Here is a 26,367-nt window from a genome sequence, read left to right on the forward strand (position 1 = left end):
GAATGGGCCAAAATACCAGCAACAGTGTGTGAAAACCTTGTGAAGACGTACAGAAAACGTTTGACCTGTGTCATTGCCAACAAAGGGTATATAACAAAGTATTGAGAAACTTTTGTTATTGACCAAATACTTATTTTCCACCATAATTTGCAAATAAATTCATTAAAAATCCTACAATGTGATTTTCTGGATTTTTTTAGTTTTTCATAGTTGACGTGTACCTATGATGAAAATTACAGGCCTCTCTCATCTTTTTAAGTGGGAGAACTTGCACAATTGGTGGCTGACTAAATACTTTTTTTCCCCACTGTACATGGAGAGTTGATTCAAAGTATTTAATATTGCGGTACCGGATTCACATAGCAAATGGCACGTGGGTGGCCCATTGCTATCTGAACTAACTGAACAAAATAAATCTCTTATCTTATATGCTTATTTGAAAGCTAATTCTATCCAACAGTTACCAACCATTATTGAGTGTCACTCCTCGCCACATATAGGATCACCCTATATGGTATCGTGTTGCACCCTAGTCAGGATATTCCATCACATACTCCTTCTAAGATTAGAACCAGTGGCCCCCCAGCTATCTTGGCCCGCATACCTTCTGGCACCCACCAGTGACAGAAATAAATACATGGAATGTCCTCATCCTGCAAATCCTTATGCAGCTCTCAATTATCAAACATGAACTAATCCTGTATAAAAAACGTAATATCAACTGTCATTTCTCTTTGCTTATTTGAGCTGTTCTTGCCATAATACTTGGTATTTTACTGAATAGGGCTATCTTCTGTATACCACCCTTACCTTGTCACAACACAACTGATTGGCTCAAATGCATTAAGAAGGAAATACATTTCACAAATTAACTTTTAACAAGGCACACCTGTTAATTGAAATGCATTCCAGGTGACTACCACATGAAGCTGGTTGAGAGAATGCCAAGAGTGTGCAAAGCTGTCATCAAGGCAAAGGATGGCAACCTTGAAGAATCTATATATTTTGATTTGTTTAACACTTTTTAGGTTACTACATGATTCCATATGTGTCATTTCATAGTTTTGATGTCTTCACTATTATTCTACAATGTATAAAATAGTAAAAATAAAGAAAAACCCTGGAATGAGTAGGTGTGTCCAAACATTTGACTGGTACTATACACATACACTACCGTTCAAAAGTTTGGTGTCACTTAGAAATGTCCTTGTTTTCGAAAGAAAGCGATTTTTTTGTCCATTAAAATAACATCAAATTGATCAGAAATACAGTGTAGACATTGTTAATGTTGTAAATGGCTATTGTAGCTGGAAATGGCTGATTTGTAATGGAATATCTACATAGGCGTACAGAGGCCCATTATCAGCAACCATCAGTCCTGTGTTCCAATGGCACTTTGTGTTTGCTAATCCAAGTTTATCATTTTAAAAGGCTAATTGATAATTTGAAAACCCTTTTGCAATTATGTTAGCACAGCTGAAAACTGTTGTGCTGATTAAAGAAGCAATAAAACTGGCCTTCTTGAGACTAGTTGAGTATCTGGAGCATCAGCAATTGTGGGTTTGATTACAGGCTCAAAATGGCCAGAAACAAATAACTTTCTTCTGAAACTCATCAGTCTATTCTTGTTCTGAGAAATGAAGGCTATTCCATGTAAGAAATTGCCAAGAAGCTGAAGATCTCGTACAACGCTGTGTACTACTCCCTTCACAGAACATCGCAAACTGGCTCTAACCAGAATAGAAAGAGGAGTGAGATGCACAACTGAGCAAGAGGACAAATACATTATAGTGTCTGGTTTGAGAAACAGATGCCTCACAGGTCCTCAACTGGCCGCTTCATTAAATAGTACCCGCCAAACACCAGTCTGAGATATGGCTTTTTCTTTGCAAAAAAAATCAGCCGTTTCCAGCTACAATAGCCATTTACAACATTAACAATGTCTACACTGCATTTCTGATCAATTTGATGTTATTTTAATGGACACATTTGTTTTTATTTTCTTTAGAAAATAAGGACATTTCTAAGTGACCCCAAACTTTTGAACGGTAGTGTATATATATATATACAGTGAGGGAAAAAAGTATTTGATCCCCTGCTGATTTTGTACGTTTGCCCACTGACAAAGAAATGATCAGTCTATAATTTTAATGGTAGGTTTATTTGAACAGTGAGAGACAGAATAACAACAAAAAAATCCAGAAAAACCCATGTCAAAAATGTTATAAATTGATTTGCATTTTAATGAGGGAAATAAGTATTTGACCCCTCTGCAAAACATGACTTAGTACTTGGTGGCAAAACCCTTGTTGGCAATCACAGGGGTCAGACGTTTCTTGTGGTTGGCCACCAGGTTTGCACACATCTCAGGAAGGATTTTGTCCCACTCCTCTTTGCAGATCTTCTCCAAGTCATTAAAGTTTCGAGGCTGACGTTTGGCAACTCGAACCTTCAGCTCCCTCCACAGATTTTCTATGGGATTAAGGTCTGGAGACTGGCTAGGCCACTCCAGGACCTTAATATGCTTCTTCTTGAGCCACTCCTTTGTTGCCTTGGCCATGGGTTTTGGGTCATTGTCATGCTGGAATACCCATCCACGACCCATTTTCAATGCCCTGGTTGAGGGAAGGAGGTTCTCACCCAAGATTTGACGGTACATGGCCCCGTCCATCGTCCCTTTGATGCGGTGAAGTTGTCCTGTCCCCTTAGCAGAAAAACACCCCCAAAGCATAATGTTTCCACCTCCATGTTTGATGGTGGGGATGGTGTTCTTGGGGTCATAGGCAGCATTCCTCCTCCTCCAAAAACGGCGAGTTGAGTTGATGCCAAAGAGCTCCATTTTGGTCTCATCTGACCACAACACTTTCACCCAGTTCTCCTCTGAATCATTCAGATGTTCATTGGCAAACTTCAGACGGGCATGTATATGTGCTTTCTTGAGCAGGGGGACCTTGCGGGCGCTGCAGGATTTCAGTCCTTCAAGGCGTAGTGTGTTACCAATTGTTTTCTTGGTGACTATGGTCCCAGCTGCCTTGAGATCATTGACAAGATCCTCCCGTGTAGTTCTGGGCTCATTCCTCATTGTTCTCATGATAATTGCAACTCCACGAGGTAAAATCTTGCATGGAGCCCCAGGCCGAGGGAGATTGACAGTTCTTTTGTGTTTCTTCCATTTGCGAATAATCGCACCAACTGTTGTCACCTTCTCACCAAGCTGCTTGGCGATGGTCTTGTAGCCCATTCCAGCCTTGTGTAGGTCTACAATCGTGTCCCTGACATCCTTGGAGAGCTCTTTGGTCTTGGCCATGGTGGAGAGTTTGGAATCTGATTGATTGATTGCTTCTGTGGACAGGTGTCTTTTATACAGGTATCAAGCTTAGATTAGGAGCACTCCCTTTAAGAGTGTGCTCCTAATCTCAGCTCGTTACCTGTATAAAAGACACCTGGGAGCCAGAAATCTTTCTGATTGAGAGGTCAAATACTTATTTCCCTCATTAAAATGCAAATCAATTCATAACATTTTTGACATGCGTTTTTCTGGATTTTGTTGTTGTTATTCTGTCTCTCACTGTTCAAATAAACCTACCATTAAAATAATAGACTGATCATTTCTTTGTCATTGGGCAAACGTACATAATCAGTAGGGGATCAAATATTTTTTTCCCTCACTGTATATATATATATATATATATATATATATACAGTGGGGAAAAAAAGTATTTAGTCAGCCACCAATTGTGCAAGTTCTCCCACTTAAAAAGATGAGAGAGGCCTGTAATTTTCATCATAGGTACACGTCAACTATGACAGACAAATTAAGAAAAAAAAATCCAGAAAATCACACTGTAGGATTTTTAATGAATTTATTTGCAAATTGTGGTGGAAAATAAGTATTTGGTCACCTACAAACAAGCAAGATTTCTGGCTCTCACAGACCTGTAACTTCTTCTTTAAGAGGCTCCTCTGTCCTCCACTCGTTACCTGTATTAATAGCACCTGTTTGAACTTGTTATCAGTATAAAAGACACCTGTCCACAACCTCAAACAGTCACACTCCAAACTCCACTATGGCCAAGACCAAAGAGCTGTCAAAGGACACCAGAAACAAAATTGTAGACCTGCACCAGGCTGGGAAGACTGAATCTGCAATAGGTGAGCAGCTTGGTTTGAAGAAATCAACTGTGGGAGCAATTATTAGGAAATGGAAGACATACAAGTCCACTGATAATCTCCCTCGATCTGGGGCTCCATGCAAGATCTCACCCCGTGGGGTCAAAATTATCACAAGAACGGTGAGCAAAAATCCCAGAACCACACAGGGGGACCTAGTGAATGACCTGCAGAGAGCTGGGACCAAAGTAACAAAGCCTACCATCAGTAACACACTACGCCGCCAGGGACTCAAATCCTGCAGTTCCAGACGTGTCCCCCTGCTTAAGCCAGTACATGTCCAGGCCCGTCTGAAGTTTGCTAGAGTGCATTTGGATGATCCAGAAGAGGATTGGGAGAATGTCAGATGAAACCAAAATATAACTTTTTGGTAAAAACTCAACTCGTCGTGTTTGGAGGACAAAGAATGCTGAGTTGCATCCAAAGAACACCATACCTACTGTGAAGCATGGGGGTGGAAACATCATGCTTTGGGGCTGTTTTTCTGCAAAGGGACCAGGACGACTGATCCGTGTAAAGGAAAGAATGAATGGGGCCATGTATCGTGAGATTTTGAGTGAAAACCTCCTTCCATCAGCAAGGGCATTGAAGATGAAACGTGGCTGGGTCTTTCAGCATGACAATGATCCCAAACACACTGCCCGGGCAGCGAAGGAGTGGCTTCGTAAGAAGCATTTCAAGGTCCTGGAGTGGCCTAGCCAGTCTCCAGATCTCAACCCCATAGAACATCTTTGAGGGAGTTGAAAGTCCGTGTTGCCCAGCGACAGCCCCAAAACATCACTGCTCTAGAGGAGATATGCATGGAGGAATGGGCCAAAATAGTGTGTGAAAACCTTGTGAAGACTTACAGAAAACGTTTGACCTGTGTCATTGCCCACAAAGGGTATATAACAAAGTATTGAGAAACTTTTGTTATTGACCAAATACTTATTTTCCACCATAATTTGCAAATAAATTCATAAAAAATCCTACAATGTGATTTTCTGTTTTTTTTTTCTCATTTTGTCTGTCATAGTTGACGTGTACCTATGATAAAAATTAAAGGCCTCTCTCATCTTTTTAAGTGGGAGAACTTGCACAATTGGTGGCTGACTAAATACTTTTTTTCCCCACTGTATATATATATATATATATATATATATATATATATATACAATTACAAAATGCACACGTAGCCTACATATCAATACATACACACAAACTATCTAGGTAAGATAGGGGAGAGGCGTTGTGCTGTGAGATGTTTGTTTACAGAGAAATAGCATTGTATTTGGTCAAACACAATTTTTTCCAACTGTTTGCTAAGAGCTGGCAGCAAGCTTATAGGTTTGCTGTTAGAACCATTAAAGGCAGCTTTACCACTCTTGGGTAGCGGAATTACTTTGGCTTCCCTCCAATCCTGAGGACAAAGACTTTCCTCTAAGCTCAGATTAAAGATATGACAGATAGGAGTGGTTATAGAGTCAGCTACCATCCTCAGTAGCTTTCCATCTAAGTTGTCAATGCCAGGTGGTTTGTCATTATTGATCGATAACAATACTTTTTCCACCTCCCCACACTAACTTTACAAAATTCTAACTTGCAATGCTTTTCTTTCATTATTTGTTTTTTTATGCATGAATACGATGACTCACTGTTCGTTGTTGGCATTTCCTGCCTAAGTTTGCCCACTTTTCCAATGAAGTAATCATTAAAATAATTGCCAACATTAAATGGTTTTGTGATGAATAAGCCATCTGCCATTCATTTCATTGAAAGTACTCCAAAGTGTTTTATATTTATATCATTGATCTTGGCTTCATAATACAGTGTCTTCTTCTTTTTGTTGAGTTCAGTCACATAATTTCTCAATTTGCAGTAAGTCAGCCAGTCAGATGTGCCGTCAGACTTATTAGCCACTACTTTGCCCCATCTCTTTCAACCATACAGTTTTTCAATTCCTCATCAATCCATGGAACCTTAACAGTTCTAACAGTCAGTTTCTTAACAGGTGCATGTTTATCAATAATTGGAAAAAGCCATTTCATAAATTCATCAAGTGCAGCGTCTGGATGCTCCTTATTAATCACACCAGAGACCAACACATATTTTTAACTTTATCCACATTTTGTATGATCTCTTATACACTATTTTAGGCCCAGCTTTTGGAACTTTGGCTTTCCTGGATATTGCCACTGTCACGGTTTCGGCCGAGGCTGCTCCTCCTCCTTGTTCGGGCAGGTTTCGGCGGTCGTCGTCCCCGGAGTACTAGCTAGTTAGTCCTCATTAGTGTCCTATTTAGTTCTCGTTGTGTGTGTATGGTGTTGTGTGTGATTGCTCCTCTGTTTGGTGTTCTGAGCTACGTATCTTCCCTCCGTTGTTTGGAGAGGTTTTCGCACATGTTTGTGCGCCTTTTGTTTGACGCCTGTGTGCGCCTTTATTTAGCCTCCGGGCTTATTGTTCTCGTGTACTGCGTGAATAACTCACTAAAGTCTTTTGGACTTAGCTTCTGCGTCCTGCGCTTGATTCCTGCACCACACCCACCTTCAGCACCCCTGACAGAATCACACACCCTAATGAATGGAATCAGCAGGAGCAACAGTCACGCCTGAGTCGCTGGAGGAGCATGTCCGCGGCCAGGATGACCAGATACGACAACTGGGGACCGCTCTACAGGACGTCATCAACACCCTGCACCGATGGGAGTCCAGAGGGGTACCCACACCTCCACCTACCCTGCCACCCCCATCGGCCGGTCCACCAGTCCCAGCTACGGAACCCAGTGGGATTCGGCTCTCGCTCCTGAGGGCGTATGATGGAACAGCTGCCGGGTGTCAGGGGTTCCTCCTGCAGGTGGAGCTCTATCTGGCCACTGTACACCCGGTGCCCTCGGGACACGAGAGCGTTTCCGCCCTCATCTCCTGTCTCACGGGCAAGGCGTTGGAATGGGCCAACGCCGAGTGGAGGAGGATGGACGCCACCACCATCTCCTACGCCGAGTTCTCCCGTCGCTTCAAGGCCGTGTTCGACCATCCACCTGAGGGCAAAGCGGCGGGGGAGCGTCTAGTCCACCTGAGACAGGGGAGGAGGAGCGCACAGGCGTTCGCGCTGGAGTTCCGGACTCTAGCGGCAGACGCAGGGTGGAATGAACGGGCCCTCATCGACCATTTTCGATGTAGCCTACGGGAGGACGTTCAACGTGAGTTGGCCTGCAGGGACACCAATTTCACCTTCGACCAGTTGGTCGATATGTCCATCCGTCTGGACACCCTGCTGGCCACCCGTGGACGTCCCGAGTGGGGTCCGTCCATTCCACCCTCCGGCACCTCCGAGCCGAGCCCTATGGAGCTCGGGGGTGCTGGCGCTAGAGAAAGGAGGAGGAGGAGCCCGAGGGGGCCTGTCCCCTGCACCAAGTGCGGTCGTGGAGGGCACACTGCGGCCAGGTGCTGGGGAGGGTTCCCCGAGGGAGGAGACAACAGGCCACGCACTGGGGAGCCTTCCCAGGTGAGTAGACGCCCCACTTACCCAGAGCTCTCTGTTGCGCACTTTTGTATACCTGTTTGTTTTCCACAGGTTGCACCTCATTCCCAGCATAAGGCGCTAGTAGATTCAGGCGCAGCTGGGAATTTTGTTGATCGGAAGTTTTGTTTAGATTTAGGGATCCCTCTCCTACCTGTTGACAAGCCTTTTCCCGTTCATGCTTTAGATAGCCGCCCGTTGGGGTCGGGGTTGATTAGGGAAGTCACAGCGCCACTTAGGATGTGTGCGCAGGGGGGTCATGAGGAGACTATACAGTTGTATCTGATCGACTCTCCTGCGTACCCGGTGGTGCTGGGAATTCCCTGGTTAAGCACCCATAACCCTGCTATTTCGTGGCAACAGAGGGCTCTCAATGGGTGGTCTGCTCAGTGTGAGGGGCGATGTCTGGGTGTTTCCGTAGGGGCGACTTCGGTGGAAAGTCCAAACCAAGTGCCCGCACTGCACATTCCGCCTGAATATGGGGATTTAGCTCTCGTGTTTAGTAAAGCTAGGGCGACGCAGTTGCCTCCTCATAGACAGGGGGATTGTGCGATTGATCTCCAGGCAGGAGCAGCGCTCCCACGGAGCCACGTGTATCCTTTGTCTCAAGAGGAGAGAAAAGCTATGGAAACTTACATAGCCGAATCTTTGAGACAGGGATACATACGGCCCTCCACTTCTCCCGCCTCCTCAAGCTTCTTTTTTGTGAAGAAAAAAGATGGAGGGTTGCGCCCGTGCATCGATTACCGTGGTCTCAATCAGATTACTGTGAAATACAGTTATCCACTCCCTCTGATTGCGACCATGATGGAGTCATTGCATGGAGCGCGGTTTTTCACAAAACTGGATCTCAGGAGCGCGTATAACTTGGTGCGCATTAGGGAGGGCGACGAATGGAAAACAGCGTTTAGTACCACGTCAGGTCATTTCGAGTATCTCGTCATGCCATATGGGTTGATGAATGCTCCATCAGTCTTCCAATCCTTCGTAGATGACATTTTCCGGGATATGCAGGGGCAAGGGGTGGTCGTGTACATTGATGACATTCTAGTGTACTCGTCTACCCGAGCCGAGCATATAGCCCTGGTGCGTCGTGTATTGAGGAGGCTGTTGGAGCACGACCTATATGTCAAGGCAGAGAAATGTCTGTTTATCCAGGAGTCGGTCTCCTTTTTGGGTTATCGGTTGTCCGCTTCAGGGGTGAGAATGGAGGTGGATCGTGTGTCAGCTGTGCGTAATTGGCAAACCCCAACCACTGTCAAAGAGGTGCAGCAGTTCTTGGGCTTTGCGAATTACTACCGGAGGTTTATCCGGGGTTTTGGACAGGTGGCAGCTCCCATCACGTCCCTTCTGAAAGGGGGTCCAGTGCGCCTGCAGTGGTCAGCTGATGCGGCCAGGGCCTTTAGGAGACTGAAGGACCTGTTTACGTTGGCTCCGGTGCTGGCGCATCTGGACCCCGCATTACCCTTTCAGGTCGAGGTGGACGCGTCTGAGGCCGGTATAGGGGCCGTACTCTCTCAACGGTCCGGCACGCCACCTAAACTCCGCCCCTGTGCTTTTTACTCTAAAAAGCTCAGCCCGGCGGAGCGAAATTATGACGTCGGGGACAGGGAGCTGTTAGCTGTAGTTCAGGCCCTTAAGGTGTGGAGGCATTGGCTTGAGGGGGCTCAACACCCTTTCCTCCTTTTGACTGACCATCGGAACCTGGAGTACATCCGGGCAGCGAGGAGACTGAACCCTCGCCAGGCTCGATGGAGTATGTTTCTCGCCAGGTTCGTATTTAAAATCACGTACATCCCTGGGTCCCAGAATGGTAAGGCAGATGCGCTGTCCCGGCGGTATGACACGGAGGAGAGGTCCGTTGAGCCTACTCCCATACTACCGGAGTCTTGTCTTGTGGCACCGGTGGTGTGGGAGGTCGATGCCGAAATCGAGCGAGCGTTGCGTACCGACCCCAGCCCTCCACAGTGTCCTGAGGGTCGGAAGTACGTTCCGCTCGAGATTCGGGATCGACTCATTTACTGGGCTCACACGTCACCCTCCTCTGGACATCCGTGTATTGGCCGGACAGTGCATTGTCTTAGCACTAAATACTGGTGGCCCACGTTAGCCAGGGATGTGAGGGTTTATGTCTCCTCCTGCTCGGTGTGCGCCCAGTGTAAGGCGCCCAGACACCTGCCCAGGGGTAAGTTACAACCCCTGCCCGTTCCACAACGACCATGGTCCCACCTCTCGGTGGATTTTATGACAGACCTTCCCCTCTCTCAGGGGAATACCACCATCCTGGTCGTTGTGGACCGGTTCTCTAAGGCCTGTCGTCTTCTCCCTATGTCGGGTCTTCCTACTGCCCTACAAACTGCAGAGGCACTATTTACCCACGTCTTCCGGCATTACGGAGTACCCGAGGATATAGTGTCTGATCGAGGCCCCCAGTTTACCTCCCGAGTATGGAGAGCGTTCATGGAGCGTTTGGGGGTCTCGGTGAGCCTTACCTCAGGGTACCACCCGGAGAGTAACGGGCAGGTAGAACGAGTCAACCAGGATGTGGGCAGGTTTCTGAGGTCGTATTGCCAGGACCGGCCTGAGGAGTGGGCTCGGTACATTCCCTGGGCCGAGATGGCCCAGAACTCTCTCCGCCACTCCTCTACCAACCTAACCCCCTTCCAATGTGTGTTAGGTTACCAGCCGGTTCTGGCACCTTGGCAGCAGAGCCAGATTGAGGCCCCTGCGGTGGATGATTGGATGAGGCGCTCGGAGGAGACGTGGAACGCTGCACACGTCCACCTGCAGCGGGCCATCCGTCGTCACAAGGCGAGCGCCGATCTCCACCGCAGTGAGGGGCCGGTGTAGGCACCCGGAGATCGAGTCTGGCTCTCTACCAGAAACCTACCCCTCCGCCTGCCCTGCCGGAAGCTGGGTCGGCGGTTTGTGGGGCCTTTTAAAGTCCTGAGAAGATTGAACGAGGTGTGTTATAGGTTACATCTACCTGTTGAATATAAGAATATTAACCCCTCGTTCCATGTGTCTCTTCTCAGGCCGGTGGTAGCTGGTCCACTCCAGGAAGTTGAGATAGGAGAGACTCCTCCGCCCCCACTGGACATCGAGGGGGCTCTGGCGTACACCGTTCGGTCCATCTTGGACTCAAGACGCCGGATGGGGGGGTCTCCAGTATCTCGTGGAGTGGGAGGGGTACGGCCCGGAGGAGCGGTGCTGGGTGCCGCGGAGGGACATCCTAGACCCATCTCTCCTGTCGGAGTTCCACCGGGACCATCCCGCGCGCCCTGCTCCGCGCCCTCCTGGTCGTCCCCGAGGCCGGGGTCGGCGCACGGCTGGAGCCGCGCGTCAAGGGGGGGGTACTGTCACGGTTTCGGCCGAGGCTGCTCCTCCTCCTTGTTCGGGCAGGTTTCGGCGGTCGTCGTCCCCGGAGTACTAGCTGCCACCGATCTATGTTTCATGTTCGTTTGGTTTTGTCTTGATGTTGTACACCTGTGTCTAGTTAGTCCTCATTAGTGTCCTATTTAGTTCTCGTTGTGTGTGTATGGTGTTGTGTGTGATTGCTCCTCTGTTTGGTGTTCTGAGCTACGTATCTTCCCTCCGTTTTTTGGAGAGGTTTTCGCACATGTTTGTGCGCCTTTTGTTTGACGCCTGTGTGCGCCTTTATTTCGCCTCCGGGCTTATTGTTCTCGTGTACTACGTGAATAACTCACTAAAGTCTTTTGGACTTAGCTTCTGCGTCCTGCGCTTGATTCCTGCACCACACCCACCTTCAGCACCCCTGACAGCCACTATATTGTGTTCACTGCATCCAATGGGTACGGATACAGTTTTAGAACAAAGTTCTACAGTATTAGTAAAAATGTGATCGATACATGTGGATTATCTTGTTCCTGTAGTGTTTGTAAACAGCCTGGTAGGTTGATTAATAACCTGAACCAGATTACAGGCATTGGTTACAGTGAGAAGCTTCCTCTTGAGCTGACAGCTTGATGAAAACCAGTCAATATTCAGGTCCCCAAGAAAGTAGACCTCTCTGTTTACATCACATACACTATCAAGCATTTCACATATATTACTTAGATACTGACTGTTAGCACTATAGCAACACCCCAAAAGAAAAGGCTTTAGATGTGCCAAGTGAACCTGCAACCACAACACTTCAGTAACACTTGACATAAGATCTTCTCTAAGCATTACAGGGATATGGCTCTGACTATATACAGCAACACCTCCCCCATAAGCATTTCTGTCTCTTCCATAGATGTTATATCCTTGTATTGCTACTGCTGTATCATCAAATGAATTATCTAAGTGAGTCTCAGAAATGGCTAATATATGAATGTTATATCAAGATATTGATTTCATGAACCTTATTTTTTTTCTAAGGCTACATATATTAATATGGGCTATTTTCAGCTCTTTCCTGGGTAGCTTATCAGAGATAGACATAATATGGTAAAGCAAGAGCAAACAAAGCAAGATAAAAAATACATATACATTCAGCAGTCCATTAATCAATTGGTGTGTGTGTGGGGGGTTGAAGCTACGAACCCATAGGCTTGGCTCTCTCATCCCTTCCAGGCTTCTGGGAGGGAGGATGGACAATGAGCCTGTCATAGTGGATGTAAGCAATGTCCCCACGCGCTCTGGCAGCTTTCATGGCTGGGATAAGTTATTTCCTCTTCTGGCGCACAGCTTCAGGATAGTCCTCGTTGAGGAAGATATACGTTCCTCTCAAGTTATTGGCTCTTTCCAGAACAGCTATCTTGTCCTTGAACCTCAGGAACTTGACCACTATCGGCCTGGGCCTGTCACCTGGGCCGGTGGTGGGTTTTCCAGTCCTGTGGGCGCGCTCCACCTCAATCTTCCTGTGGTCAATCTTCAATTTCTCAGAGATCATTTCCCTCACTTTGTCCTCAGACTCCGTCTGTGGAGATTGTGCAATTCCGTCCACAACCATGTTATTCCGCCTCGAGAGAGTTTGATTTATCCATCATTGTTATCATGGATTCACACACAGAACTGATTGACTGACTTGAAGCTATTTTCTTGTTGTTGTAACAACTGCTTGTAGAACGATTTTTGTTCATTTAAAAGACCCTTCACCTGTGATAGAGACACCACTGTCCTCAACGGTACACCCGCCGGCTTTGGTCTTTGTCATGGTAGCAACGTAGGTTACACTGTTACTCCTCACAGTTCCAGACCGGGCAGGTCACAGGGAAGATTGAAAAAAACAAACAGCAGGGATCTAGACAGCCACAAACCCGGGACAATCCGCGGTCCCAGCCACAATGGCTAACCGCTTTGCGGGCTACTTTCAAGCCCTCAAGAAACCCAGCTAGCTTGATAGGCAGCTAGCTAGCTAGCAGCTAGGCTAGCTGCTACGCCAAATAGCTCATCAGACCCGGCCTTGGTCAGCAGGATCACTGGACAGAGAGTAGCAGTCCCAGCAACTGATGCCAACTGCGTTGTGGGATCCAAATAAAAAAGTTAGCAAACTACTAAGAAAATGTCCGATACACTTTTAAAACAACAAACTTTCCAAAACAACAAACCGAGCTCTCCCTCGTTCCGCGTTCAACAGGAAATGATGAAAAGAGATGTATGTCTTGACGTGGATTCATGGTTAGACTGTGCCCATGCCTAGTACATGTGTCTCTGCATGTGTAGGTTTAGTACTTAGAACACGTGCTACTAACACAACAGGACAGATGTGAGAAATCACTCCATTCTGTATGCCAGAGAACACGTATGTTCGTGAATATCTTACTAGGCCACGTCACACCACAGGAATGACAAACCCCCATTCCTCTGAGGATTCATAGAATTAGAGACAGAGCTGGAGAGAGGGAGATCACGGCTGGCAGGTTTCCTATTTTTCAGTCTCTATCACTCTCTTCGACTTAATCCCACGGTCTTATATACAGTATCCCCATCCCTCTTCCCCCCCTCTCACTCTGCATATCTTCCTCTCTCTCTTTATAAAGGGATCAGCGATCTATTGGCCAAATCAGATTCATTAACAGACTAAAATCCCTCTGAAACAATAACAACAACGTCTTAATTTAATTTTGGGAGAAACTGAACCAGTATAAATCAAGGACTGAGCCATTGTCAGGGCACCAGGGGATGCTTTGTGCAATGCTAGCAGAGTTTCAAACTGTCTCCCTACCAGTTTTCCAACTGTCCCTCCTCTAGGGTTTACCTTTGGGTGTCCCAGTCCTGCCTATATAAATCATTAATACAGGATAACTGGAAAACAATTCCTTCAGGAACCCCTTGGATATTATCAATACTTAGCTGGAAAAATCAATTTCAAAAATCAAAAAACCTGAAGTGGGTCTTTAAAGTGGCGATCAGCAGTTGAAACAATAACAAAGCCAAGTCCCCGCCGCTGTTTCGATAAAAAGCTGAGGGATGGGGCTGGAGAAATATAACTACTCAAATTCAGACAGAGCTATGGATGCAAAGACTGACTATCTATTATATAACAATTATAGTTTGTAACATGTTTCTAGGCTATATAGTGTTTGATTTACATTTACATTGTTTACAAACATTGGAGTAAAACAAGCCTATATTTTGGATTCTGATGGGGTACGACAGTTGAACTAAGCTCATGAGGCATTTAGAAGTTATATTCTTCAAGAAACAATGGGTACATACCATTAATTCACAAGTCCAAAAATGTATGTAGCAATTGCAGATTGCCCCTTTAACTACAGCCATCTTGTTCCATGCCGATCTGTTAGAGAGGAAACTTTGGAAAAACAATTATGACAGAAACTGACTATCACCCATCTCTGTTATCTCCCCCATTACCCTCTCGGTCTCTAGATCTGGTGGAGGTTCCTGCAGACATCCCAGGGGACATGGTTCACATGGACCTGTCCCAAAATTCCCTCCGGCGCCTGAAGGCCAGAGACTTTGTGGAGGCCAGCAGCCTGAGGTCACTCAATCTCAGCCACAACAACTTGAAGGACATCGACACAGGTGTGTGTGTGTGTAAGTGAGAGAGTGAGTGAGTGAGTGAGTGAGTGTGAGAGTGAGAGTGAGAGTGAGAGAGAAAGAGGCAGAGAGACAGAAAGCCTGATGATCATATCAACCTGTTATGAGTGGGAGTCAGACGGGTAGAATATTCCATTTCCAGATCATGGATAAATGAAAACCATATGTTTACTATTCACTGTGATATCCAAGAGAAACATATAAACAAGCACAGTTGTGTATCCCATCAGCTGATTAATAACATATGGGAGGTTTGAAGCATTCGCGTTGCCAGAGAACTGTCCACAGGACAGTCTTGGAAGTACTTAAAAAAGGGAAGAAAATATTATACTGAACAAAAATACAAATCGCAACATACAACAATTTTTACGATTTTACTGAGTTACAGTTCATATAAGGAAATCAGTCAATAAATTGATTAGGCCCTAATCTATGAATTTCACATGACTAGGAATACAGATGTGCATCGGTTGGTCACAGACACCTTAAAGAAAATAGGCCTCACGATCTCGTCACGGTATTTCTGTGCAAATTGCCATCGATAAAATGCAATTGGGTTCGTTGTCTGAAGCATATGCCGGCCCATACCATAACCCCACCGCCACCATGGGGCACTCGGTTCACAACGTTGACATCAGCAAACCGCTCGCCAACACAACGCCACACACGTGGTCTGCGGTTGTGAGGCCGGTTGGACGTACTGCCAAATTCTCTAAAAACGGCTTATGTGTTAGGCCTACTGCTGCTAGGTAGCTCTCTCTCTGCTCTCTCCCTCCCCTCTGTCTGTCCTTGATTGCAGGAGTGAAGTCTGGTGTGCGGGAGTCAGGGTTCCAGCTGCAGCTCATTCACCATAATCACCTCAGCCTTTAAGACCCGGTCAAACTTGCCACTCATCGTCAAATCATAGTCAAGACTACCATGTTAGTTTCGCTGTTGACTCAACCTGCTTGTTTTCGCCCTTTGTGTTTTTGGCCTGTTCTAGTTACTTTTCTCCTGTGCCACAGATTATTGGAACCTGACTCCTGCCTCCGCTTCACTCCTGCCACCACCATCCTGCTTACCACTACCGGACCTTCCTTTTGGACTCACCACGGACACTAGGACGTTACGGTACCACTCCTGCTCTGAACCTGGATCTGTTACCCTCCCTGTTAACCTGGACTTGCTCTTCCCCTATTATTGGAAACCTGGACAAATTGAACTTTTGTAAATAAACCTGTTAAACCTTCTCTGGCTCGGTGTAGTTGTCTGCATTTGGGTTCATAACTAGTTAAATCGTGACAGTATGATCTGACCAACATGAACCCAGCAGACAGTAGCTCGGATACCACCCCAGAGTGCACTCAGATTCGGACTGCCATAGCCAATCAGGGCATTTTACTTGGCCAACATGATACCTTGTTTAAGACTATTTCTGAGAACAGTCAGGTGCTGCTTAATCAGGTTCAATTACTCACCAATCAAGTGTCTGCCCTTACTACTCAAGTTAATAATGCACCCCTCGTGCATGGCATACAAACTGCTCCTTCTCCTGCTCCGCCTGTTTTTCTTGCCCCTCCAGCCCAGCTCAGAGAGCCTTTTGTTCCTGCTCCAGAGCGCTATGACGGGAACATGGGAACCTGTGGTGATTTTTTGACTCAGTGCTCGTTGGTGTTTGAACAACAGCCCCTCACCTACGCCTCCGAAAGAGCCCGTATTGCCTACCTTATCAACTCTACTAGCGGTTCCGCTCATTCCTGGGGATCCGCTGTCTGGGAGAGCCAGTCGGACATTTGCAACGCTTACGTTGCCTTCACCACTGAGATGAGGAAGGTTTTCGACCACCCCGTACGGGGCAAGGAGGCTGCTAAACGTTTGTTGTCTCTTCGGCAGGGGTCTCGCAGTGTGGCGGAGATGGCAGTGGAGTTTCGAACTTTAGCGGCAGTGAGTGGTTGGAATGACGAGGCATTACAAGGAGTGTTCATTAATGCTTTGGCTGAGACCTTGAAGGATGAATTGGTGTCATATGATGAATCGCCTACGCTGGATAATCTTATTTCACTCACCATCAGGTTGGATAATCGGATTCGGGAGCGCCGCCGGGAGAGGAGTGGTAGTTCCAAGCAACCTGTCTGTCGTCAACCAACTCCTCCCCGCCTCTTCCCTAAGGAGAGGGCCGAGTCTTCCCGAGTCGATACTAGGAGCACTGAATCCGAAGCCATGGAGGTGGGTCGTGCACGGTTGTCCTCAGAGGAGCGGGCACGTCGTATTCAGGCTCGGGTCTGCCTGTATTGTGGAGAAGCTGGTCATTTCGTTCCTTCCTGCCCAGTTCGTCCGGGAAAAGGGCCGGCTCATCATTAATGGGAGAAGTTTTGGTGAGCCGAGCAGCGGATTCTTCCTCTTCTCCCCGCATTCTGCTCCAGGCATCCCTCCAGTGGCAGTCCCAGGATTTCCCTGTTAGTGCGCTGGTTGACTCTGGTGCCGATGAAAGCTTTTTGGATCGAGAGTTGGCTCAACAAATGGATTTAGAGACTGTACCTATGGACCATCCGCTGCAGGCTAAGGGTCTAAATGGACAATTGTTGACCCGTATTACTCATCAGACTGTGCCTGTTTGTCTCAGAGTGTCGGGTAATCATCAGGAGAACATTCAGTTTCACATCATTGACTGCCCTCAGACTCCCCTGGTCCTTGGTATCCCCTGGCTCATAAGACACAATCCACACATTGATTGGGTGACAGGTAGAATTGTTTCATGGAGCACATTTTGTCATGTGAATTGTTTGTGTTCTGCTCAGACCCCTGCCAGCACTGTGCCTCAACCTCCACTGGAGTCCATGGATCTCTCTGCTGTCCCTGACGTGTATCATGACCTGGCATCCGTTTTCTGCAAACACAGAGCTACTTCTCTTCCTCCTCACCGGCCTTACGACTGCGCCATTGACCTCCAGCCAGGAGCCCCTCTCCCCAGCAGTCGCCTGTACAATCTCTCCCGCCCGGAGACGGAGGCTATGGAGAACTACATTCGGGACTCCTTGGCGGCAGGTATTATTCGTCCTTCCTCGTCACCTGTAGGAGCAGGATTCTTTTTTGTTGGAAAGAAGGATAAGACCCTCAGACCCTGTATTGATTTCCGTGGACTTAACAACATCCCCATTAAGAACAAATATTCCCTGCCTTTAATTAATTCTGCTTTTCCCCTCCTACATGGTGCAACGATCTTTACCAAACTGGATCTACGAAATGCGTATCACCTGGTGCGCATTCGTAAAGGTGATGAATGGAAGACTGCCTTCAACACACCCTTGGGACATTTTGAGTATCTGGTCATGCCTTTTGGGTTGTCTAATGCCCCTGCTGTTTTTCAGGCACTAGTGAACGATGTCCTTCGGGACATGTTGAATCGTTTTGTTTTTGTCTATCTGGATGATATCCTGATTTTCTCTGAGTCCTCCCAGGAACATGAACTGCATGTGCGCCAGGTGTTGCAAAGGTTGTTGGAGAACAAGCTATTTGTGAAGATGGAGAAATGTGAGTTTCATGTGTCTGAGACCTCTTTTTTGGGTTACATAATAGCTCAGGGGGAGTTGCGGATGGACCCAGCTAAGATCTCTGCTGTCACGGACTGGCCAGCCCCCTCCACCCGCAAACAACTTCAACGATTCCTGGGGTTTGCAAACTTCTACAGGAGGTTCATCAAGGACTACAGCCGCATTGCGGCGCCACTCACCGCTCTCACCTCCATCTCACGACCGTTCGCTTGGAATGAAGGGGCCGAATCAGCATTCGAAGAACTGAAACATCGCTTCGCCTCGGCTCCCATTCTGATGCAGCCGGACCCCGACCGCCAGTTTGTCGTAGAGGTGGATGCATCCGACACTGGGGTAGGTGCGGTGTTGTCACAACGTTCTCCTGAAGATAACAAACTGCATCCCTGTGCTTTTCTTTCAAGGAAACTTTCTCAGGCAGAGAGGAATTATGATGTTGGCAATCGTGAACTGCTCGCCGTTAAGCTGGCTCTCGAGGAGAGGCGGCATTGGTTGGAGGGGGCGGAACAACCCTTCATCGTTTGGACGGATCATAAGAATCTGGCATACATCCAGTCAGCGAAGCAGCTCAACCCCCGTCAAGCCAGGTGGGCACTATTTTTTGGGAGATTCAATTTTTCTCTGTCTTACCGTCCTGGGTCACGCAACGTCAAGCCTGACGCCCTGTCTCGTGTTCATTCGGCTGTTGATACTGGTAGTAACCCTGAACCCATCTTGCCTCCTACCTGCAGTATTGCGGCCATCACATGTGACATCGAGGGGATTGTTAGACAGGCTCAACATCATCAAGCTGACCCTGGGAGGGGTCCTCCTAACCGGTTGTTTGTCCCTGAGTCTGCTCGCTCCCAGGTACTTCAGTGGGCTCACTCGTCTCCCCTTACCTGTCACCCTGGAGTTACGCGGACCCTTGACTTTGTGCAACGGAAGTTCTGGTGGCCCAGGATGGAGGCGGACACTTGAGCCTTCATTGCTGCTTGAACGGTATGTGCACAAAGTAAAAACTCCACCCAGGCCAGCGCTGGTCATCTACGACCTCTGCCAATACCCAGCCGGCCCTGGTCGCACATTGCCATGGATTTTGTCACTGGACTTCCCCCCTCGTCCGGAAAGACTGTCATTTTTACTGTGATTGATCGTTTTTCTAAGTTCGCTCATTTTTTGGCTCTACCTAAACTGCCCACGGCCAGAGAGACGGCTGATATTTTGGTTGAACATGTGTTCCGCTCTCATGGTTTACCCTCTGATATTGTCTCTGACAGGGGTCCCCAGTTTGTCTCCCAGGTATGGAAGGCGTTCTGTAAAGCTTTGGGCATCACATCCAGCCTGTCCTCGGGATATCATCCCCAGACCAACGGGCAAGCCGAGAGAGCGAACCAGGAGATGGAGACCGCTCTCCGCTGTGTCACAGGGTCTAACCCTGGGTCATGGAGCTCCATGCTCCCCTGGGTGGAATATGCTCATAACACCTTGACTAACGCTTCCTCTGGTTTGTCTCCCTTTCTGTGTGCTCTGGGTTATCAACCTCCCCTGTTCCCTTCTCAAGAGAGGGAACTGGCGGTACCCTCGGTGCAGTCCCACATGCGCCGCTGCTTCAAGGTCTGGAGGAAGGCCAGGGTAGCTCTGTCCCGAGCTTCGTCATACATGCAGAGGCAAGCCAACCGTCACCGGTCCCAGGCTCCCGGTTACTCTCCTGGTCAAGAGGTATGGCTTAAGTCACGTGATCTTCCATTGAAAGTGGAGTCTAAGAAGATGGCGCCACGTTTTATAGGACCGTTCAAGATACTGTCTATTGTTAACCCCTGCGCAGTTAAGCTACAGCTTCCTGCCTCCCTACGGGTTCATTCCACTTTTCATGTTTCACAGATTAAGCCTGTGTCTGTTAGCCCTCTGTGCCCGCCCTCTCGTCCCCCTCCTCCGCCCAGGATCGTGGGTGGGGGTCCTGTCTACACTGTCCGGCGACTTCTGGATGTTCGCCGCCGGGGTCGTGGTTTCCAGTACCTGGTGGATTGGGAGGGTTATGGTCCTGAGGAACGTTCCTGGGTGCCCAGGAGCTTCATTGTGGATCCTGCTCTGGTCCATGAATTTCATAGGTTACATCCCGATAAACCCTGTCGGCCGCCAGGTGGCGTCCGTAGAGGGGGGGGTACTGTTAGGCCTACTGCTGCTAGGTAGCTCTCTCTCTGCTCTCTCCCTCCCCTCTGTCTGTCCTTGATTGCAGGAGTGAAGTCTGGTGTGCGGGAGTCAGGGTTCCAGCTGCAGCTCATTCACCATAATCACCTCAGCCTTTAAGACCCGGTCAAACTTGCCACTCATCGTCAGATCATAGTCAAGACTACCATGTCAGTTTCGCTGTTGACTCAACCTGCTTGTTTTCGCCCTTTGTGTTTTTGGCCTGTTCTAGTTACTTTTCTCCTGTGCCACAGATTATTGGAACCTGACTCCTGCCTCCGCTTCACTCCTGCCAACACCATCCTGCTTACCACTACCGGACCTTCCTTTTGGACTCACCACGGACACTAGGACGTTACGGTACCACTCCTGCTCTGAACCTGGATCTGTTACCCTCCCTGTTAACCTGGACTTGCTCTTCCCCTATTATTGGAAACCTGGACAAATTGAACTTTTGTAAATAAACCTTCTCTGGCTCGGTGTAGTTGTCTGCATTTGGGTTCATATCTAGTTAAATCGTGACATTATGGTAGAGAAATGAACATTAAATTCTCTGGCAACAGCTCTGGTGGACATTCCTGCTATCAGCATGCCAATTGAACGCTCCCTCAAAACTTGAGACATCTGTTGTGTTGTGTGACAACTACACATTTTAGAGTGGCCTTTTATTGTCCCTAGCACAAGGTGCACCTGTGTAATGATCATGCTGTTTAATCAGCTTCTTGATATGCCACACCTGTCAGGTGGATGGATTATCTTGGCAAAGGAGAAATGCTCACTAACAGGGATGTAAACAAATTTGTACACAACATTTGAGAGAAATAAGCTTTTTGTGTGTATGGAACATTTCTGGGATCTTTTATTTCAGCTCATGAAACATCGGACCAACACTTTACATGTTGTGTTTATATTTTTGTTCAGTGTAGTTTGACCTTACTAATGATGATAATCATAATTCTCTCCCTCTAAGCCTCCCTGTCTGGCCTTCTCCACCTCCGTGAGTTGGACCTTTCTAACAACAGCCTGCACTTCTTCCACTATGGTGTTCTAGAAGACCTCTATTTCCTGTCCCTACTAAGGCTGGGGGGAAACCCCTGGGTCTGTGACTACAGGTGGGTAGCACTACTATTAGAGTTAGCTAACAACTACTTACAGGTACAATGCATTTGACCGTGGATCATTCAATGTGTCAATGTTTCAAATGGGCCTGTCCCTTGAAATAAACCATGAAATAAATAGATACATCAATATTCCAGCATCCACTACCTGGTGTACTGGCTACGTCTGCACCCAGGGGTGACCCACTCTGGCCTGCTGTGCCACTCCCCTTCTGAGCTCAAAGGAAAGAGTGTGGAGGACTATGTCCACTCCTACAACAGAGCCTGCAGCCAGACAGAATACGGCCAGACGGATCCGGAATTGTGGAACACATCTACGGAGCTGCAGGGGGAGCTAGAGGAGGTGGAGCCGGCACATCTGAGAGGACCGCAGAAATACCACATCACCAGGTTGAATTAAACAACCACCCCAGGATGGAATGACTGACATCTTAAACACCTTTAAATAATTTGTCTTCCTTTTATAGAGCATTCAAATTCATTCTGTATCAGATGGTAAAAACTCTTAACTTTGTTCAATATTGTTGTTCCTGCTTTGTCCCAAAAAATCTAAACAAGAAATCAAGAAATAACAATCCAAGTAGATATATTGGAGTGAGCATGTATGAGAATCCAGAATATAAATGTGGTGTGTATAGACAGTATATCATTTGGAAAATAAAACAGTATGTACAGTAGTAGGTATATTAGGGTGAGCTATGTCGAGAATACAGTAAATACATACACAGTGAGTAAACAACAGTATATAAACAGAATATGAGGTGACCAGCATTCAAGACTCTAGATAAATGGGGCATTAGTCTGTAGGCCTTGATTTACTGCAAGTCTATTCAAACGTTTCACCCATGCGTTTATGCCATTTGCACTCCCATTGTGAGTCAGTCTGAATCCATTTCATATTGAGAGAACACAGCAGAACAATCTCTTTGCCTCCATTCCTCTTGCTATTTCCCACAATTATATTAAGATTTTTCCATTACAAACAGACTAAAAAACAGATAAAACTGTCTGAAGTGTCAACAAAGCATTTAGGAGCCCTGCTCCTTTCCCAAACATAGTCACAGCCCTGGAATATTTATTTGGCGAGATGTTTGATTTTTTTTAAAAGCATAGTAATCTCTGCCAAGAAATAAGCCTTGGTGACAGAACTACTCCGGCTCGTGTGGCGCAACTGTGTAAGGCACTGCATCTCAGTGCTTGCGCATCAGTACAAAAACCCTGGTTCGATTCTAGGCTTTATCACAACCGGCCGTGATTGGGAGTCCCATAGGGCGGCGCACATTGGCTCAGTGTCGTTCGGGTCTGGCCGGTGTATGCCGTCATTGTAAATAATAATTAAATAAAGGTTACTTTTTTGTTGTTGTAATTAACAAAAATAATAATTGAAAATACTCTGTAACTGCTAAATGCCTACAGGGGTGGTCACAGACGATACAGTCCTGTATATTATTATTATTATTATTATTATTATTATTAGTACGCATTTATTTTTATATGACCCATTTCCTAGCATATCCCCTCACACTAAACATGAACCACTGCTGATTAGTTTCCCTGCGGTTACAACACCCCTGGCCCTCCAAATCGAAAACAAATCACAAAAAATGTGCTTGACCAGCAGACATTAAACATACAGGGGAACTTGTTATTATGGGGTAACTGCTTTCAGAAATTAGTCCAATAACACTATAATCCAGAGGAAGAGAGAGATAGTCATTCCATCCACATAAACCCAATTCAAACGAAAAGCGTTTTTTAAAGCGCGCGAATGCTGGAAATAGAATGCATGAGTGAATGAGAGAAAATAGGAATTAAGCCGAAACCACACCGTCAATGGTGGTGACATTTGCGTGCGAGAGTAGAGAGCTTCAATTCACATACACTGCGTAGCGTATGCCAATTTAATTGTTATGAGAATCCATAATAAACAGTTGTATTTGTTATGTTCACTATGTAGCCCTTGTAAATTATTGTTGTGTGTTCATGTTGACTGACCTTACAGTATGTCTATGGGAGCCACCATTCCTGCCTCCTGTTATGTCGGCTCATGAACATGAGGAGAGTTGTAGCTAATACACACTAGCAGTTAACGAATTTAGCTAGTCTCTCTCTTTCTACAGTATTCTCTCTTGAATGGAGTTCCTCGAGTTCAATGCTATAATTATGCCTGTGCACGAAATCAACAAAAATAGGCATAAAGTTATTGTTTTCAAATATGTATTATTGGCACTGGCAGCTAAACGTATCAACACTAAATAGACACTTTTAACCTATACATGTGACAATAGACACGAGAACAATAGACTTGCTTTCTAATTTGAAGCGCATGATACCGTTGACGTTCACAGCCCGTCTGTTTTCTCTTATTCACTAAGGCGCAGTCTAATACCAGTGTACACATGAAAAAATATATATTTGTGGAAAAAGTTTTTGTAGAAACATGGATGTTACGACTGTATTTTATACAAACACTAACTCAATAAACATCCTGACAGCTTCTTTGAAGAGAACGGTCATGATACAGAGTAGAAGTAAATAGTCACAGTTAGTCAAAGCATAATCAGTCATACTAACAGCAGAGCCTGGATAAATAATTGTATTAGCTAATAACTTTCAACCGACCCAAGCAACAAAACTGACCAAAAACAAGCCATGCTGTTTTCAGAACTATGGTCTGATACTGTACTCTGCAGCTTTGCAAAAGACAGGTGATTCACCCATACAGGTAACTCACATGGATACTGAAGCATAATTTAGGGTTTTTTAAATGTACTGAAGCACATGCATGAACTGAAGTCAGACTAGCCGAAGATGTACTCTTAAGGAGCCTACCGTTACTCCTTAAGGTCTAAGGACCTTATGTTATTTTCAGAGGTAGACTGCTCTAGCAGCCAAACACTCCATCTGAACATGAATTGATTCTCAACTGTGATAGGGTTCTAGAAACATAAAGCCCTTTACTTTAATATAACAACAAACTCATTTCACAAATGCAAAATATACACTTAGTGTACACTGTTTTAAGCAGCTTTATCACATTTGCAGCCGACAGTATTTTTCAGTGACAACACATTCTGGCGCCCTTCTTCCTTTACACACAGGCGCTCGGAGCATGCTAGATAGCTAATTAGCAAAGGTGGTCCCTCTGTCTTCCGTAAACACACACTGTAACATGGAGATATGGCCATGTGGGAACACTAACCCTATCAGGGTGTGTATCAATAGATACAAAAATGATGATTATTTCTCGCTGATATGAAAGATAAAAAGGTCCTTATGCTTCCAATCAGGGGCGCAACTTTCACTGGGGAATGGGGGAGACATGACCAGAAATGTAAAGTTATGTATCACTAGATTTGATTTATTACAAGATTAAGGGTATACTGTGTAAATTCCATAAGGTCTGGATGCCTTATATGGAATACTGTATTACAAAAGGAGTCTGTATTGAAAACACAAGATTTTTGTAGTCCAGCAGTCGCAAATATACTTTCTTTTTTATGGCACACGAGACACCTGTCTAATTTGCACCTGTCTCAGTGGACTAATCCATTGAGGAGGCCACAGGGATGACACGGTCCAAGAATATGGGGATTGTGGCTCAGATGCACAAGGCACGTCTCTCTCCAGAATGCGTTTTCTCCCGCCCTTTCGTGGGTATTCATTGTTTCATAACTTTATTGTGTGCAATGTTTGTTGTGTCTATCAATTCCCCATTACATATATCACCACTAGTAGCCTACATTTACCGTTAATTCCCATCATTTCTAATCTGTAATGTTTGTTTGGTTACGGTCATTTCTGTTAATGCATTCAATATAGTATTATTACAGTTATTTACCATTCTCATTGTCGGATTGGACATGTGTTTTGCAGAATTTACAACCTATGCTACACTTGTGAGACACGTTTTTGTTTATTTCATTCCATTTATGAGTTGTCAATTTAGTGATCGTCTTTTGTTAGTAATGCTCCTGTCAATGTTAGGTAAGGACGCGCACTTGATTACTCATATAGAAGTAGGACTAGTCTACCTGGCCTGCGTGCAAATTTAGGCCTATAAATGTGCCCAGTTGGGGATGTCTGATATTATTTCTGATTGTCTTAACTCACCACCACTAATGAGCTGTGGAGCTTCTCAACGTAACTTTTCTTCATCTCAAACAGCAAGTCTGTTTTTAGAATAAATTGAGAAGGACAATAGTTCCTCAAAGTATTTGAACAATATTTCCAGCTCTCTCCCTTTTGGAAACCACTTAGCATGAAAGGGAAAAATGTAATGCTCTGATCCAGTGGAAACATTATAAAATACCTGATTACTTCTTATCCCTTGCACAAATAGCCTACAGCTGTGTCTGTCCCGAGCTCACTGGCCCGGGAAACTCTGAGGGCCCAGAATATTTTATACAATGTTTCAAGTTTGCTAGCACGAGTTTCAGGCAGCCCAGTTGATAGTTGATACAATGTTTCAAGTTTGTTGCAGACAGGCCATGCCTAGCCAATGTGATTTATAGGATATTTCTTTTCATCAGGATATTTTCTACCTGCAGGCTGCAATGTTTTTACGTGTTGGCTTTGTGTAGGCTATTTTTACATAGTTGTGAATGGCAATAAACAATAGTTGAACGCCAATGCCATCCTCCTCTCTTTCATTTCGGCAAAACGGTCTATCCTCTTAGTTTTTGTTATCATAGGCTACCTAGCTAAAATGCTTGCTAGCCTAACTTTCTTGCATGGGCAACAATGAAGCAGATAAGTTAGCTAGCTAGTTTATGTGAGCCTACTAGGCTGCATCTAGGCTACATATTGAACTTCAATCGTCTCAGGCAGTGGCATAATATATGAATTTATGGTTAGATCAGAATCGCCATCATAAT

At 46.0% G+C, this 26,367-nt stretch overlaps 1 protein-coding gene across 5 annotated transcripts in view; it reads left to right on the forward strand.

Annotated features, from left to right (window-relative positions):
- LOC311137223 (leucine-rich repeat-containing protein 17-like) overlaps window positions 1–26,122 on the forward strand; it is a 47,747-nt gene extending 21,625 nt beyond the window's left edge. For 3 of the 5 annotated variants that reach the window (XM_084171597.1, XM_084171598.1, XM_084171596.1), the window contains 3 exons: window positions 14,506–14,661; window positions 21,343–21,484; window positions 21,629–26,122. In XM_084171597.1, the coding sequence (XP_084027723.1) occupies window positions 14,506–14,661; window positions 21,343–21,484; window positions 21,629–21,890 (560 nt within the window). In that variant the 3' untranslated portion in view covers window positions 21,891–26,122. Of the gene's footprint in view, window positions 1–14,505; window positions 14,662–15,680; window positions 15,905–20,626; window positions 20,733–21,342; window positions 21,485–21,628 lie in introns of those variants that run through there. The other 2 variants (XM_084171600.1, XM_084171599.1) reach the window with 2 other exon arrangements.
- The last annotated feature ends 245 nt before the right edge of the window (window positions 26,123–26,367 follow it).

Source organism: Coregonus lavaretus (genome assembly GCF_964263955.1).
Source record: "Coregonus lavaretus genome assembly, chromosome: 11".
NCBI classification, from domain to species: domain Eukaryota; kingdom Metazoa; phylum Chordata; class Actinopteri; order Salmoniformes; family Salmonidae; genus Coregonus; species Coregonus lavaretus.